General features: G+C 26.4%; 2 protein-coding genes across 2 annotated transcripts; one reads left to right on the top strand and one right to left on the bottom strand.

The window, feature by feature from the left end:
* Window positions 1-1014: 1014 nt before the first annotated feature.
* On the top strand, window positions 1015-2375 carry F4817DRAFT_345321 (uncharacterized protein). The gene is made up of 2 exons (XM_049304246.1): window positions 1015-1812; window positions 1871-2375. Exons 1-2 carry the CDS (start codon window positions 1419-1421, stop codon window positions 2092-2094), a joined length of 618 nt encoding a protein of 205 aa, XP_049156745.1. The 5' UTR covers window positions 1015-1418; the 3' UTR covers window positions 2095-2375.
* Window positions 2376-2997: 622 nt separating this feature from the next.
* F4817DRAFT_367176 (uncharacterized protein) lies at window positions 2998-4562 on the bottom strand (the record flags this gene model as incomplete). The annotated part of the gene is made up of 5 exons (XM_049307084.1): window positions 2998-3534; window positions 3593-3843; window positions 3893-3990; window positions 4121-4261; window positions 4318-4562. 5 exons carry the CDS (start codon window positions 4560-4562, stop codon window positions 3337-3339), a joined length of 933 nt encoding a protein of 310 aa, XP_049156746.1. The 3' UTR covers window positions 2998-3336.
* Between the last annotated feature and the right edge of the window lie 10527 nt (window positions 4563-15089).

The following is a 15089-nucleotide window of genomic DNA, read 5'->3' on the forward strand; positions in this document are numbered from 1 at the left end:
CATGGAAGAAGATTCGCCTCCTTTTCCATGCTTCATCCCACATCCCAAACCAACACACATGATAGTAACCCCTCATCTAGCTGCGAACTACATGCATACCTACCTACCTTATGTACATAGGTAAACATCGACATATGTACGGATTAGAAGCACGTGCATGCGGATGAAGACCATAAGAAGACCATAAGACTTTATCGTTACATAATGTGGATAGCGAGCGTGCATTAGCCAGTAAAGCCTATTGAACCTTAGTTACGCTATGCATTAGGTACCTGTTGTGCATTTGTTAGCGGGGTTACGGTCCGCAATAAACGCAATGAGCAAGTTATTCGGCCCATATGCAATGTTACACGAGCTTTAAGCGTCGAACTTCTCCGCTTCATCTTTTCAAATAGACACTTTGCATAGGTATTTTCATATTTCAATAATAATGGCATTGCTAACACAACGTAATAAGGCGAAGTTGTTTTAAACATTAGGTCCAAAGCACCGACACGCGGGAGCGGCCGCTCAATACCCACTACCCACGTAGAGGCTTTTAGTTGTTGTTATTATTATTAGCCCTAAGCCTTACGACCCCGTAATATGAGAGGTAATAAGAGAGATGATTTCCGTACGACAAGGGAAAATTAATACGCGTTTGTTAGTAAGCCGCTCTACGAGACTGTAATTACAACAATTACCAATACTTATAAACGCGAAAAGGCGACTGGTCACGACCATATTCAAAATACGATTTCGCCGCAACGATATTCTGGCTCGCCCAAACTGAGAAACTTTGAGGTACTCAATTTCCATATTTCCATATTTCCATATTTCAATAATATGGCTGCCACGAGGGCATCTGTTATGTCAACGCCGCGTCCCTGCATACACGCGACCCTTTAGAATTGAAGCCATGGTACAGTTTTAATGTGTGTCTCAAATCCTTTGCCGATCTCATAGAGCCTCAAAGTTTCATGACCATTCTATTCAACGACTTCATTGTAAATAGATTCATACTTCATAATATTCTATTGATAGATAATTTGCTATCATTGAGTCTAGAATGTCATCTTATTAGAATCTACACCACCGTTAATTCTATCAGGGGTGTTATCAACGTTATCTAGCTCCTCTTAGTAGTTTCAATTGCGCATAGTTACGATAAAAGTAAAAACTCGGGCTGATCAACGTGATAAGCAACGCCTAGTCCCAAGCCATTGAATCCAAGTCCGACGGGGGCTGATCTCTTGTCTAACATATCCGTTCCGCGCCTTTGGCGTTTTCTCCCACATCAATTTCCCATTTTTCCCATTTACAATGTGATCTTGACATCATTCCGACCTATCGTAAACTCGAAAGCCAATATCACCGGCTGTTGAATTGACTTCTCGCGACGTGGCGGATGCAGAGGCGGCATAAGCAAGGAACTCACTATGCGTTCGCGCCCGTACACGCCGCCACCTTCGCTGCCACCATTTCTCGCCGAATTAGCCACATTGCTCCCCAATCGTGAGTGCAGAAGCAGCGAGGGCGACAGAGCGACATCATTGTTATATCTGGATCCTGAGACGAGTCGGTTGTTGCCGGCAAAAGAGCGACCGCAACATTGTGTAAGAGTGCAGGGTCGATTGGCGCCGGTGCGCAGTGTTTCTGTTGCCAACCTGCGGTCGACAAGCCAGACGCGTTTCGACACGGCAGTAAGCGGTACTCCGGCTCGACCCCGGAGGCCGCGAAGCTCAGATGACCTAAATCACGAGGTGGGAAGTGAGATCAGGGAGAGGGATTCCCAACTCAGAGGCTATGGCATTGGCGGACGGGGCAATATCCGCGAGTTCCCTCTCTTACATAAGATTAACGTGTGCTTGGACGCTCATACTCACAGCAGGTCGGCCAACAGAGGTCATAGGGACTCAATCCGAGTCCTCCTTATCCGCGCTCTCGCTCTTTTCAAGTAGCAGCTCGACGACGCACCGCTCATTCTCAGGGCCAGGTGTGGATAAGAAATTTAGTTTTTCGGGATTATTAAATCGAATCGAAGAGCGCAGGGGGAAGGAGTATTTGAATATGAATAATGATACGGCTTATGGAAGAAGCCTGACTCGAGCCTAGGGATATATCACGAAGTTTTTATTACGAGTTCACTATATATAATGCATAGCCTGGATCTGAGAGGCAGGTCTAACTTAATTGGAATACATAGTATAGTTAAAGACGTATCGCGTTGTTTTAGCGGTTGTCTTAGTATATATGAGCTTCTACTAAAATTTCCCAAGTCACCTATCTACCTACTCTAATAGATAGAAAAATAATTAGTTAATCAAAGATGTTAGGTAGGTAGATTTAGTGCTTAATATAGATACCTACACAGTCGATGATGGATGTCTGCTTCTACAAACCTTCGACGTTCTTGAACTTATTTTCACAGAAGATTCTATTTGGTTTATACCATAAAAGCACAACGTCTTAGTGAGTTCCATGGTAAGGGAGGAAATAAATTCGATAAATATCTAACTGGTAGTTTAATGACAATAAGGTATGCTTCAACTTGACTCTAAATTAGACGCAAGTCGAACTACTTTGAGGAGAGCCAACGTCCACTTCTCGGCTATAGCAATCCAGGGCAACGCTCTGGGACCTGTCTGATCAGCGGAGTAAACCCTTCGCTACTAAACTCTATTTAATAAATATATAGGTTCTTACCGAATAATACATTTATCATATACGCACACGATCTGGATCTAAGCGGGATTGACCGCTGCTATTCACAATTTCAGTCCTTTTCCAATACTAAATTCCAATTCAGTACAACACACCACTTCTTATCCGAACCCTTTCTATTACGTACCTTATATGAAGCTGAATGTCGGTGTGTAGAGGGCTCTTGATTGGTTTGATTTGGTCAAGTGGCCGCTATGGTTCATAGTATATATTAAAAGCATATAATTCGTCGACTTAATCGGAATATTGGTCAGGTGGTTATTCTACAGTTACACTTGAGCACAGTTGCACCATGCCATCTACCCTCGTGACCGAAACAGCGTCGGCGAGAGTAACGCATACGGTTCGAAGATCTCATGCATCACATTCCCAAACTATATGGCGGGCTACCACCCAAAGTCATTAGTGGAACTACGAAAGGGTGTCTACGTAGTTGTAACTCATCAATTATTAATAATAGGAAGTAATGTATTCTAAGATAAAAATAAATTATACGTTTTATTTTACGAGGCTAAGCCCTAACCATCCCAATAAGAAAGTCGCTAGTCAACTCCTGAGAAATTCTTATACTTCTATGAAGAGTTTCTATGAAGGTGAAAAGGACGGAGTTTGATCTAGCCAAATTAAGCAGCATTATACTTCAAAGTTAGTATGGTTTCCAGATACGAAATTTTTAATATGATCTTTAACCATTGCCTTCTTTGTAGAATAATAGGCCATGTGCGGGGACAAGGTAAGATTCAAACCCGATGTATCCTCTGCTAAGAATGCACTATCTTCCTCGGTAGACGCGGGTTCTCTATCGAATACATCCACTGCGACGCCAGAGATCTGCTTCTCTCGTAATGCCCGGATCACTGCAGTTGTGTTCATGACCCCTGCGGGACACGTTGACGATGATTGCCTCGGGCTGCATGGCGCTCAGCTCGGGCGCGTCGACCATGTTTCGCGATGCTTCGTCAAGGGTACAGCAAATGAAGAGCATAGTAGCTGATCTGATAACCTCATCGAAGGGAGTGCGGAAGCCGGCCGGCCCATTTATTATGTCGTTCGGGTTTCTCTGACTTGGACCGTCGGCCTTGCGCTCGGCGATAAGCACTTTCATTCCCAACGCCTTACAAAAAACATCAAGACGCTTACCTAGTAGACAGTTTAGCCCAAGTAGCATGGCATAGTTTAGTATACGTACCAATAGTACCATATCCAACGATTCCTGCGACTTCTTGTTCGAGGAAATATGGTGGGTGGCCATTTGCGGTTTGCATGTTGGATGTGATGCTGCCTTGTCTTTTTTATGAGTTTTTGCCATCCTCGTCTACAGTTCGGATCTCATTGTGTAGCATTATCGTCTTGCGTCTAGCCGCGAAATACTTAAGTTAGAGTTAGTAGAATGCAGCTATCAGCCCCTTTTCCATACCTACGACTAACCAAGCTCAGTGCATGCTCAGGGACTGCTAAAGACGTCGAGCCAAGACATTTGGCCACTTTGATGCCACGACGACGACACTCTTCTACGTCAATGTGGTTTGTGCCAGCAGTTGGAGTGATCACACATTTGCTTAATGGTCAGTAGAATCTCCAATGAGGGGTGCGTGGATATCTAAGTAAGCATACAGATGAGGCGCGTCTCCCAAGCTTTCGGCTGTGATGAATGCTTGAGGTGCAATGACGATACTAGCGCATTGTATACGTTCGCGTACCTCTTCTGCTTTACTGATACGCTGATATGAAATATACTCATGCGTCCGCGCGGCTGTATCGATATCTTCAAGTACCATATGGACTTCCTCAAGCAGCACGATTACTTCATGAGTTGAAGAGGGCAGCCCTTCCGGCAACTTTAGCATATCTAACACCATCATGATAAATGACAAATAGTAAGTGAAAAGTATTGGTGAGAGTTTCTACTGGTGAATTTTACACAGCAGGTCGATCATTTTTTCAAGACACTAAGGATATTCCACAACCAACAGACTGATGATAAGTCTAGGCGTAGGGGATCAGGCGCCAAAGATACACCAATGATGGGTAAAGGTCGATTAGGGGCTTAATAATAACTTATGATGCTGTAAGGGTAGGATAAAACTAGATAAATCTATAACCTAGTTAAGTGTAGGTCGAACCGTCTGGAACAAGACCAATAATAAGTAAGTCGCGACCCCGTTACTGGGGCCCCCCCAGTGGGGGCCACCCGATTTATATGTAAAATCAACAAAATCGCATATTCATAATTAATTTAAAAAGAATAGCTAAAAATATGCAATCTTAGTTTTTTATTCATTTACTATAATATTACTTAATTTAAATTTTTTTTAATTTTATATTTTAACGTTTTTATGGTAAAATAGTAAAAAGTGATAATTTTAAATGTTTTTTTTATTGAAAAAGTTTTAAAATGTATGGGACTTTTAAATTTAATATTTTAAAACTATTATAAAAGTTAATAATTTTATAAATAAAATAGCTAGCAACTTTTTTTTAAATATATGTTATAAATTAAAAAGTCTTTTATTTATTAATAAAAAAAAGGAAATTTTAACAATAATATTTGTAAAGCTAAAATTTCATCGACGGACAGTCGCAAGCTCCTGATCCGTCTCGAAATTTTGTTATGGGAGGTGGGGGCCAAAAAGGGGGGGGGGGCAAAAGAAAAAAAAAAAAAAAAAAAAACTGTCCGTCAAATCTTTCCGAAGGAACCGCTCAAACTTCTAAGTCCCAGAGGCGGTTACCCTGTAAAGAAAAAAACTTTTTTTTTTATTTTTTTATTTTTTATTTATTTATTTTTTTTTTTATTTTTTATTTTTTTTTTATTTTTTTTTTATTATTTTTTATTATTTTTTATTATTTTTTATTATTTTTTATTATTTTTTTTTATTTTTTATTATTATTTTTCATTATTATTTTTCATTATTTTATATTATTTTTTATTATTTTTTTATTATTTTTTTATTATTTTTTTATTATTTTTATTTTTAAATATCGGTCATTTTTTAAATTGACCATTTGTAAGGTTATTATCATAAAACTGAAATCAAAAGGTGTTATTATTGAAAGATGATGTTTTGGAGAATTTAAAATATTAGATTATTATAGTAAAGTTTTATTTATATATATAAAAGGATGAAAGTTTTAATTTAAATATTAAGTTATAATGTTATTTGGCGGACTGTTAAATAATATTATGACGTATATTACAGCTATAATAGTATTTTTTTTTTAAATAAAGTATTTGTTTTAAATATTTTAATTTTTATTACTTCCGTTATATTTGGGTTATAGCTTTTTTTATTTTTTTAATTTTCCTTTTTTTGATTTTTTCCAGTTAATAAACCATTGAGATTTAGACTTTTTTAGGTTTTAGTAATAGAAATTTTTAAGTTAACTTTTATTTTTAATTATATAATTTTCACAGTTTTAGGTAGATTTATATGATGTTTATTAAATTAAAAAACTAAACATTTTTTTCGGTTAATTAAAGATCTTTACATTTAGTATTTTTTTGAAAAATTATTTTAAATAACTGTTTTTAATATTATTATTTTATATTAATGTTTTATTATTTTTATGTTATTTTTTTGTGTGATTGTTTATTTTAATTTGTTTGGGTAAAAGATTATTAGGGGTTTTTATGAAAAATAATATGTAAAATATTGGGAATATTTTTGTGTTTTTGGGTAGTTTTAGCAAGTAAGCATTATTGTAAACTTTTAGGATTTTATACAGGCTTTATTATTTATTATTTAATTTTTGGGCTGGTTATTTAGTTTTAATGTTTTGGATATTTAAAAAAACTTTATTTCCGGGTTTATATTTAGGATAATTAACTTTTTTTATATTAACGTAATAGGTTTATTATTATTATATTTTAATTATAATTTTTTTAAAGTAAGTATTAATTTGTTTTATATATATGGTTAATATATTTATTATAAAATATTTTTATTATTGTTAAGTAATTATTTCCGGTAGTATTGATTTTATAAATTTAATATTTAATTATAGATAAAATTTATAATTAATAAAAAAAGGTAATATTTTTATAATTTTTAATATTAAATTATTAATTGTAAATTTTGTTAATAATAATTAATTTTTTTAATTATTTTATAAAAATATTACGTAATAATATAGGTATATTTTTATAAATATATTAAAATTTTTTAATTAACCGTTTATTTAAAGATAAAATATTAAAAAAGGGGTAAAGTTTGTTTTTAATTTATAATTAAATTATATTTAAAAGATTAATATAAATTAAATATTTTAATTATTTATAATAAATATTAAAGTATTATATAAACTTTAAATTTTATAAATAAAAACGTTTATAAATTTTTTTATTTTTAATAATATAATTAAAATAAAATATTTTATTTTTATAAATTTATTAATTATTATTAAAATATATTTATATATAAAATTAAATTTAATATATTTTAATAATAATATTATATAATTTATGTTTATATTTTTCTATAGTATAAAAGAAATTTTAAAAAATTAAAAAAGTTTTTAAAATATATTTTTAAATGGTTTAAATTAAATATAATAATAATAATTTTTTATATATTAAATAACGTTTTTATATAATTTTAACTAGATATAAAAACGTGATATTAAATTTAAAGTTTTTATTTTTTTTAAATATTTTACTAAAATTAAATTATAATATTGGAAAAAAATTTAAATTTTAAAATTTTTGTTTTTAAAAACAAATAAACAACTTTAATAATATATCTTTTTTTAAACCACTTTATAATTTATAAATTATATTTATTATAATTTACTACGTAAATCTTTTAACTAAATTTTCTTTATTACATTTTTTAAAATAAAAATTATTTATTAAATTAAAAAAGATTTTATATACGCGTTATTTATTAATGTATTTATAAACGTGTTTGTGTTTAATTAATATAAGAAAAAATCTTTATTAAATTTATATTAAAATAACTTATTTAAAATCTTTTTATTTATACAATTTTTTATAAAAATTATACAATATTTATTATTAATTTTTTCATCGTGTACAAATTTAAATACGGTGTTAAAAAAGCAATTTAAAGTATTTAGTTTACCCGTTTTTAATTTAAATTAATAAATAATATAAAAATTAAAACGGTTAAAAAATTTAACCTACTTAATTTATTTAACATTTAATTATTTCGTAATTATAAAATATTATAAATTCTTATAATTAAAAAATATGTTAAATTTTTTTAAATTTTTTAATTTAAATTATTATTTTTTTAAAACTTTTATAATAGTTAAAAATTTTTTATTATAAATTTTATAATTATATTTTTATATTAAATATTTTAATAAAAAATAAATTATAAAATACCATTTTCCATTATTACTTTTTTACATAAACACATTTTTATATATTTAATTAAAAACGTTTATTTTTATTAAGATTTCCTAATTTAAATTATAATACATTAAAATAAATTTTATCAAAAATATCTTTTTTAATGTAATAAATGTAACTTATACTTTTTTATTTTCTTTTTAATTTTAAAATATACCAATTTTTATTATTTTTATTAAAAATTTAATAATTTTAAAATATTTTTTTATAAAACATTTATAAAAATTAATAAAGTTTAAAAAACTTTTTAATTTTTTTAAACTTTTAAAATTTCCCTATTAAAAAATAATATTAATTTTATTAAAATCTATTTTAATATTATTAACGGTAATAATTAAGCTAAAATATTTAATTTTTTATACAAAAAATTTATTTTTATTAATATTTACTTAAAAACCTACCTTATTAAAACGTTATAAAATTTCTTGAATATATTCCACATATTTTTTTTTAATTTTAAAATAAATAATTATATTATTTAAATAAATTAAACATATTACATTTAATAAGTTAAATAAAATTTAATTAATATATAATTAAAAATATATTAAAACGTTTATAAATTTAAATAATATTATTTTATATTTATATAATTTATATTTTATAATAAATATTATTTTTTATTTATTTTTTTCTTTTAATTGTATATAATTAAATATAGTTATTATATTAATTTTAAAGAAAATCTTAACGTTTTTTATTTTTTTTAAAATATTTTATATTTATAAAATTAAAAAACGGTTTTTAATTATATTATTATTTAACTATTTATAATTTATATATAATTTAATTCCTTTACTTAGTTTTTTAATTAAAAATATTTTAAATATAATAGGTAAAATAAATCGTTAAATAAATTTTTTATTTAAATATTTTTATAAATATTTTTATATAATTTTTTATTTTTTACTATTATATAATTAAATTTTATAATAAAATAAATTTACATTAAATTTTAGGTTAATTTTAACATTATTAAAACAGTATAAAATTAATTTATTTATAATTTTTTTTTAAAAAACGTATAATAAATTATAAAATTTATATAATATTTTTTTACGCAATTTATCGTTTATATAATGTAATTTACCTTTTATAAATTTATTTATATTTTTTTTTAAAATTTTATTTAAAAATATCGTTTTTATATAATCATTTATAAAATTATATAATTTTAAATTAAATTACTTTTTAACTTTTTTTATATCAATAACCCTTATAAATATAATTTTATATAATTTTTTCAATATTTTATCAAAATTTATTTTATTTATAAAATTTTATATAAATTTATTAAAATTTATAAAAATAATTTTTACATTTTTTTAATAATAATATATTATTATATTGGTAATAAATAATAATTAAATTTAAAAATTTTTTTCGTTATTTATTCCGTTTAATACAAAAATTTTAATAGTTTGGTTAGTAAAACTTCCGTATAAAACATTAAGCCGTAAAAAGTAACGTTATCTTATTTTTTTCTTAATAAAAAAAGGTTTAAAATAAGCCTTTTCTTTTATAATTTTTAGGTTAACTAGAAATTATATATTAAAAAATATTTCGGGATATATTTTCAAATTTATAAATATATTGGTTGGTATATTTATAAAATTTATAAAAATATTTATAATAGTTAGTTTAATAATTATTTAAATTTATAAAACGGGGTTAAAAATTATTTTAATATAATAATAAATTAAAATATTTTATATTTATAATAAAAGTTTTAACGGTAAACATTAGTTTATATAAAATAAAAAGTTAAATAAAATAATATTTATAATTTAATTAATTTTTAAGTTATATTTGCGTAATTATAATATATTTAATATTATATTAATATTTAATTAAATTAAATAAAAAAATATAAATTTTATATAATTATTTATATAAATAATAATAAAAATAGTTTAAATAATTATATTTGCGATTATAAATTAACTATTTTTTAATAATAATATTTTTAATTTTAAAAAGTTTATTATTTCTTATTTTTTTATATATACCTTTTATGTATTAATAAAACCTTTTTTTAAATATTTAAAATTTATTAAAATAATATATTTATAAATTTAATTATTTATTATTATTTAAATATTTAATAATAATAATAATTTATAATTATTTATTTTTAAAATATTAAAAATTAAAAATCTATTTAATTTTATTAATAATAATTTTTGGAGTTTTTTTATATAATTTTATTAAAAAGTTAAATATTTTTTTATTTTTTAATTTGTTCTGTTTTGGTAAAAGTGTTGGTATTTGGAAAAAAAAAAGTAAAAATACCAGTTTAAAGTTTTTAATATTAATTAATGTAACGATTTTAAAATAAAAGTGGTTGGTAAAAAGGTAATTTTTAAGATTAATAAAAAGTTTAATTCAAATAATGTTAAAAAAAAAAAAGGTATTATTATTATTAAAAATATTATTATTATTAAAAAAGATACATATTATTATATTATCTACCAAAATAACCTTTTTTCGTTTTTTAATTATATTTTTATTTTACTCCCCGTCTTTATTTTAAATTATTTTTTTATCTTTTTTAATTATTTTTTAAATTTTAATAATTTAAACTTTTATTCTTTTTTTTTTTTAAGCAATTTTAAGCGTAATAATTTAAATTATTATAATAAAAGTAATTGTTAATCTTTACTCGTTTTTATTTTTTAACTTCAGGAAATTTCGTTTACATAGAGTTTAAGTTTATAAATTTACTACTTTAATTTTAATTTTAATTTTAATTATATAATCTTTAACCGTTATTATATTATTTAAATAAAAAAAAACTATTTTACAATTTTCCACATATTTTATAAACTATTACGTTTTTTTATAATATTAAAAATAAGTTTATTTATTTATTAAATTTATTAAGTTTAAATAAAATGGTTTAAATTCAAATTAATTTAATTAATTTATTATTAATTTAAAATTAAAAAGTTAATATTTTTATAAAATTATTATATTTCAAATTAAAAACCAATATTGTAAATTTAAAAAAAAATTTAAAAAAAATAAAATTTTTTATAAATAATTATTAAAATGTTATTTTATTAATTGCATAAATATTAATAAAATTATACATAATAATTAAATTTTTTATTAACTTTTTAAAAATTTTTTAAAATTAATTAACACAATTAAACTTTTTTTTTTTAATAATTTTAAAAATAAATTTAATAATTATAACCGCATTATTTAATAAACAAATAATTGCGTATAAAATTTTATCAATTTTATTAATATAAAAATTACAATTTATATATAATTTAATAATTAAAACTTAACTTTAAATTTTAAATTCCTATTATTTTATTTTATTATTTTTATTTCTGGAAAATATAAATAAATTTATAACGCATAATTATTTCGGATTATTAATTATAAAAATAAAAATAAATATTTTATAAAAATTAACATAAAAATTATTATTATTTTAATTTAATTATATTATTTTCATTTCTTTTTATTATATTTAAAAAAAAGTTTTTGTTAATTAATTTACTTTTTATTAAATTTATATTTAAAAGTTACATAATCTATTTTTTAATTAATTAAAAATTTTATTTACATTTTTTAAATTAATATTTACATTTTTAACTTTTATAAAAAATTTTTTTAAAATAATTACGTTATCCACATTAGTTTAATTTAATACGTTATAAATTATAAAAAAATTATTTATGCAATTATTACTATTATTTTAATTTGTTATAACTTATAAATAAAAGTTAAAAAATAATAAAATTTGTTAAAAATTTATAATTTTAACGTTTAAGGTTTTTTAAAATTTAAAATTGCAATATTTTTTAATTGTAATAAAAAATTTAATAATTTATTATTATAAATATAAATTATAAAATATAATATTAAAATTTTACCGAAAAAAATTAATTTTTAAATAATTTTTTAAATTAAAATAAATTTAAAGATTAATTAAAATTACGTATAACTATTTTAATTTTTTAAAATCTTTTAATTATATGTTTAATTTTTTTAGGTTTTTAATTTATTGTTAAAGTTATTTTATTTATTAAATAAAAAAGTAAATAAATTTTATGTTTAAAAAAAAAATATTATATTATTATAAGGTTAAAATTAAAAGGTATTATTATTAAAAAATAATATTTTAAAAAATCTAGAATATTAGATTATTATAATAAAGTTTTATTTATATATATAAGAAAATAAAAGTCCTAATTTAAGTATTGAGTTATGATGTTATCTGGCGGACTGCCAGATAACATCGTGACGTATGTTACGGCCGTGACAGTTATTGTCATTTTAGTTGATTATGTAAGCATATGTCTGCAAGGCTAAGGCCTGCAAGGCTAAGGGCTGAAGGCGCTAAGCAAATGCATCCAATAAAAACACAATACCGGTGCAAGGGTAAAAAGCGATGCACCCAATCAATCAATTTTAAGGTGCAAAGGCTAGAAGGGATGCACCCAATAAAAACACTCGGACGGTGCGGGAGTGATGCGGGGTTTGGCCAATCAGATTTGTGGGTGTTAGGTCTTATCAGCTTATCGGGGTCTTATCAACAACCTTATCAATTTCCGGGTATTTTTTACGTAAGCACATACAATTCCTTATCAATTACCTTATCAATTAAAAAAGTTTGAGCGCAATATTCCTTCGGAAAGATAAGCTTTAACAGTTTTATATATATATTTATATGTATAACTGTTAACGAAACCATTTTTATTAATTTAACCATAAATATTAAATGGATATTTTTTGCGATTTTTATACGTAGTAAAGACCTTAAAATATACTTAGAAATAAAAACGTTATATCTTTATTTATTTTCCTGGATTAATTACGAATATGCGATTTTGCTGATTTCCTATATAAAATGGGTGGTCCCCACTGGGGGGGCCCCAGTAACGGGGTTGCGACTTAAAGACCAGATAGTGCTCCATCTACAGCGCTCTAGGAGCAAGACAAAGAAAGACCGTGATGCCCAGGGGATAGTAATGAAATATTGTTAAGAAAAGGGGTAATCATATAAACTATCAGCTACTTAAACACTTGTCGATCAAAGTCTATATGAGCCCGTATACTTCTTAGATTTCACCCAATTACTAACTTTCAGAAGCCTAATATCCTGACATTTATCAATTATTCATGTGTTCATAGTAATCAAAGAGCTCTATATTTTGATGTTACAGTTATTACCTATATAGCACTCGGCAGGTCATCTAACTGGAAGATGAAATGCCGTCCAACATATGTTTCAATTGTATTATTGTCAAACACGAAAAACGACGCCGTAATCGCTGACTAGCAATTACGCCTTATATATGATGCGACAATTATATAGAGGATGAATGAGCAGGGTCAGATTTGTAAAGCGATATAGCCCGATGCAAGGGTAAGGATTGGCCGCAAACCCGCGTTCTCGCTATGCTTTCATTAGTTTGGTTAAAGGGTATTTTTCTAGACAAGGCTCCTATTTTGCTGTTAACGTGCTTGATAACCTTAGAACTAGGCACTTTAGAGTAATTCTCGAGAAGCTGGCGAATAGGTCCATTGATCTCGGTTAAATCGTCTTGGTACTATCCTCTGTTTCTCTCAGGAAAGGAGGTATCGTTGGTAGCAGCCATAGTGAACACTTCGTTGTATATGAAATGTTGTTTAAGCGTAGGACGTGGTGTTGTAAGTGGAGAGCGAAAGGATATTAAAATAACCATGAGGTATAGAAGCAAGGGAAAGTACAAGACAAAGCTACTCCTCAGAACTGGCTGAATACGCCCGGTAACTAGACTAGAGTAAATAAATATATTCTGCGATTGATTCAAAAATCTACATGCTTCTATACTTGAAGTTTTGTTTAATGTGAAGTGGTGTGCCATGAATAGCGACCGTGAAAAGGAGACAACAAGTTACATACCTACATTAGCGGGTGGGGGGGGTCTATTGATATTATGTTAGTAACGGTATCGGTGTAATTACATAATTACAGGCCCTGACACCATGTCAAAACCATGTCAACAGGTCAATACAATGTCTGCAAGGCTTATTGTACCGATTTCATTGCAAGTACTTACAAGTCAGTACTAATAAACAGTATGTCAAGGTATTTATTATGTTAAAGGTACTGTCTATTTCGCCATAATTACCAGGCCTGTTGACGATGTCCAAATAGCCACTATGTCCACAACCATGTCAAAAATTCAACACAATGTCAAATATTTAACATAATGTCAGCCCCGGATATATACAGGTTAAATAAAGGCCTGGAATATGCATATATACTGCAATACGGTAAACTTTAATCATTCGTAAAATCGTAATAACCTCGTAGTGTAATGGTAAAACACGTAGCCCGTAATCTCGTAATAGTAATAGTTCAACATAATCTTTTCAATTAACTTTTGCATGTGCCTATGCCTTTGCTGTAATATATAAGTACGTTAAAGGCCTTGTATTAGATTACAAGGCCTTCTATTCTTTTTTTTTTTTTTTTATACATTAGATTACTTAACCTAACATAGTCTCTTGGCCTGACATAGTCTTATACGTGACATATGTCGATTAGGTAACCGTGGCTACCATTGGCAACAATATCTAAAAAGTTATTCTTTCCTAATATATCAGTATTTTAAAAAAAATACAATTACAACAAAATATAATCGTATACGTACGGTAGCTATTTCAAACCTAATCATCCTTATATTTTGGATACAATCACCCCTAGGGGCGACAATATTATACACATTAGCCAATTAGCTAGGGAACTAATTCCTAACTGTTACGTGGCGGACATTATGTCCACACCTTATCACCATTGCTGACACCATGTCAATAGACCCCCCCCACCCGCTAATGTAGGTATTTATACTTGTACTTACTGGGCGCATCATGCAAACCACAAAATAGTTGCCCGCGAATTAAATAAAGTCGACTATGTAGTTTCAGTATTGGATAAAGGATATAATATCCCGGATATGACTGGTATAGACTTGTAGTATTATACTGATAATAAAATGTGATATGAATA

Source organism: Daldinia loculata (genome assembly GCF_022478755.1).
Source record: "Daldinia loculata strain CBS 113971 unplaced genomic scaffold F4817scaffold_44, whole genome shotgun sequence".
Classification (NCBI taxonomy): Eukaryota; Fungi; Ascomycota; class Sordariomycetes; order Xylariales; family Hypoxylaceae; genus Daldinia; species Daldinia loculata.

What these genes read in the sequence shown, in the direction of transcription:
- F4817DRAFT_345321 (XM_049304246.1), top strand. Translation starts at nt 1,419, where the DNA reads ATGCGTTCGCGCCCGTACACGCCGCCACCTTCGCTGCCACCATTTCTC. An exon ending in TGGCGGACGGGGCAATATCC is followed by an intron (nt 1,813 to 1,870) that starts GCGAGTTCCCTC and finishes TACTCACAGCAG; the next exon opens with GTCGGCCAACAGAGGTCATA.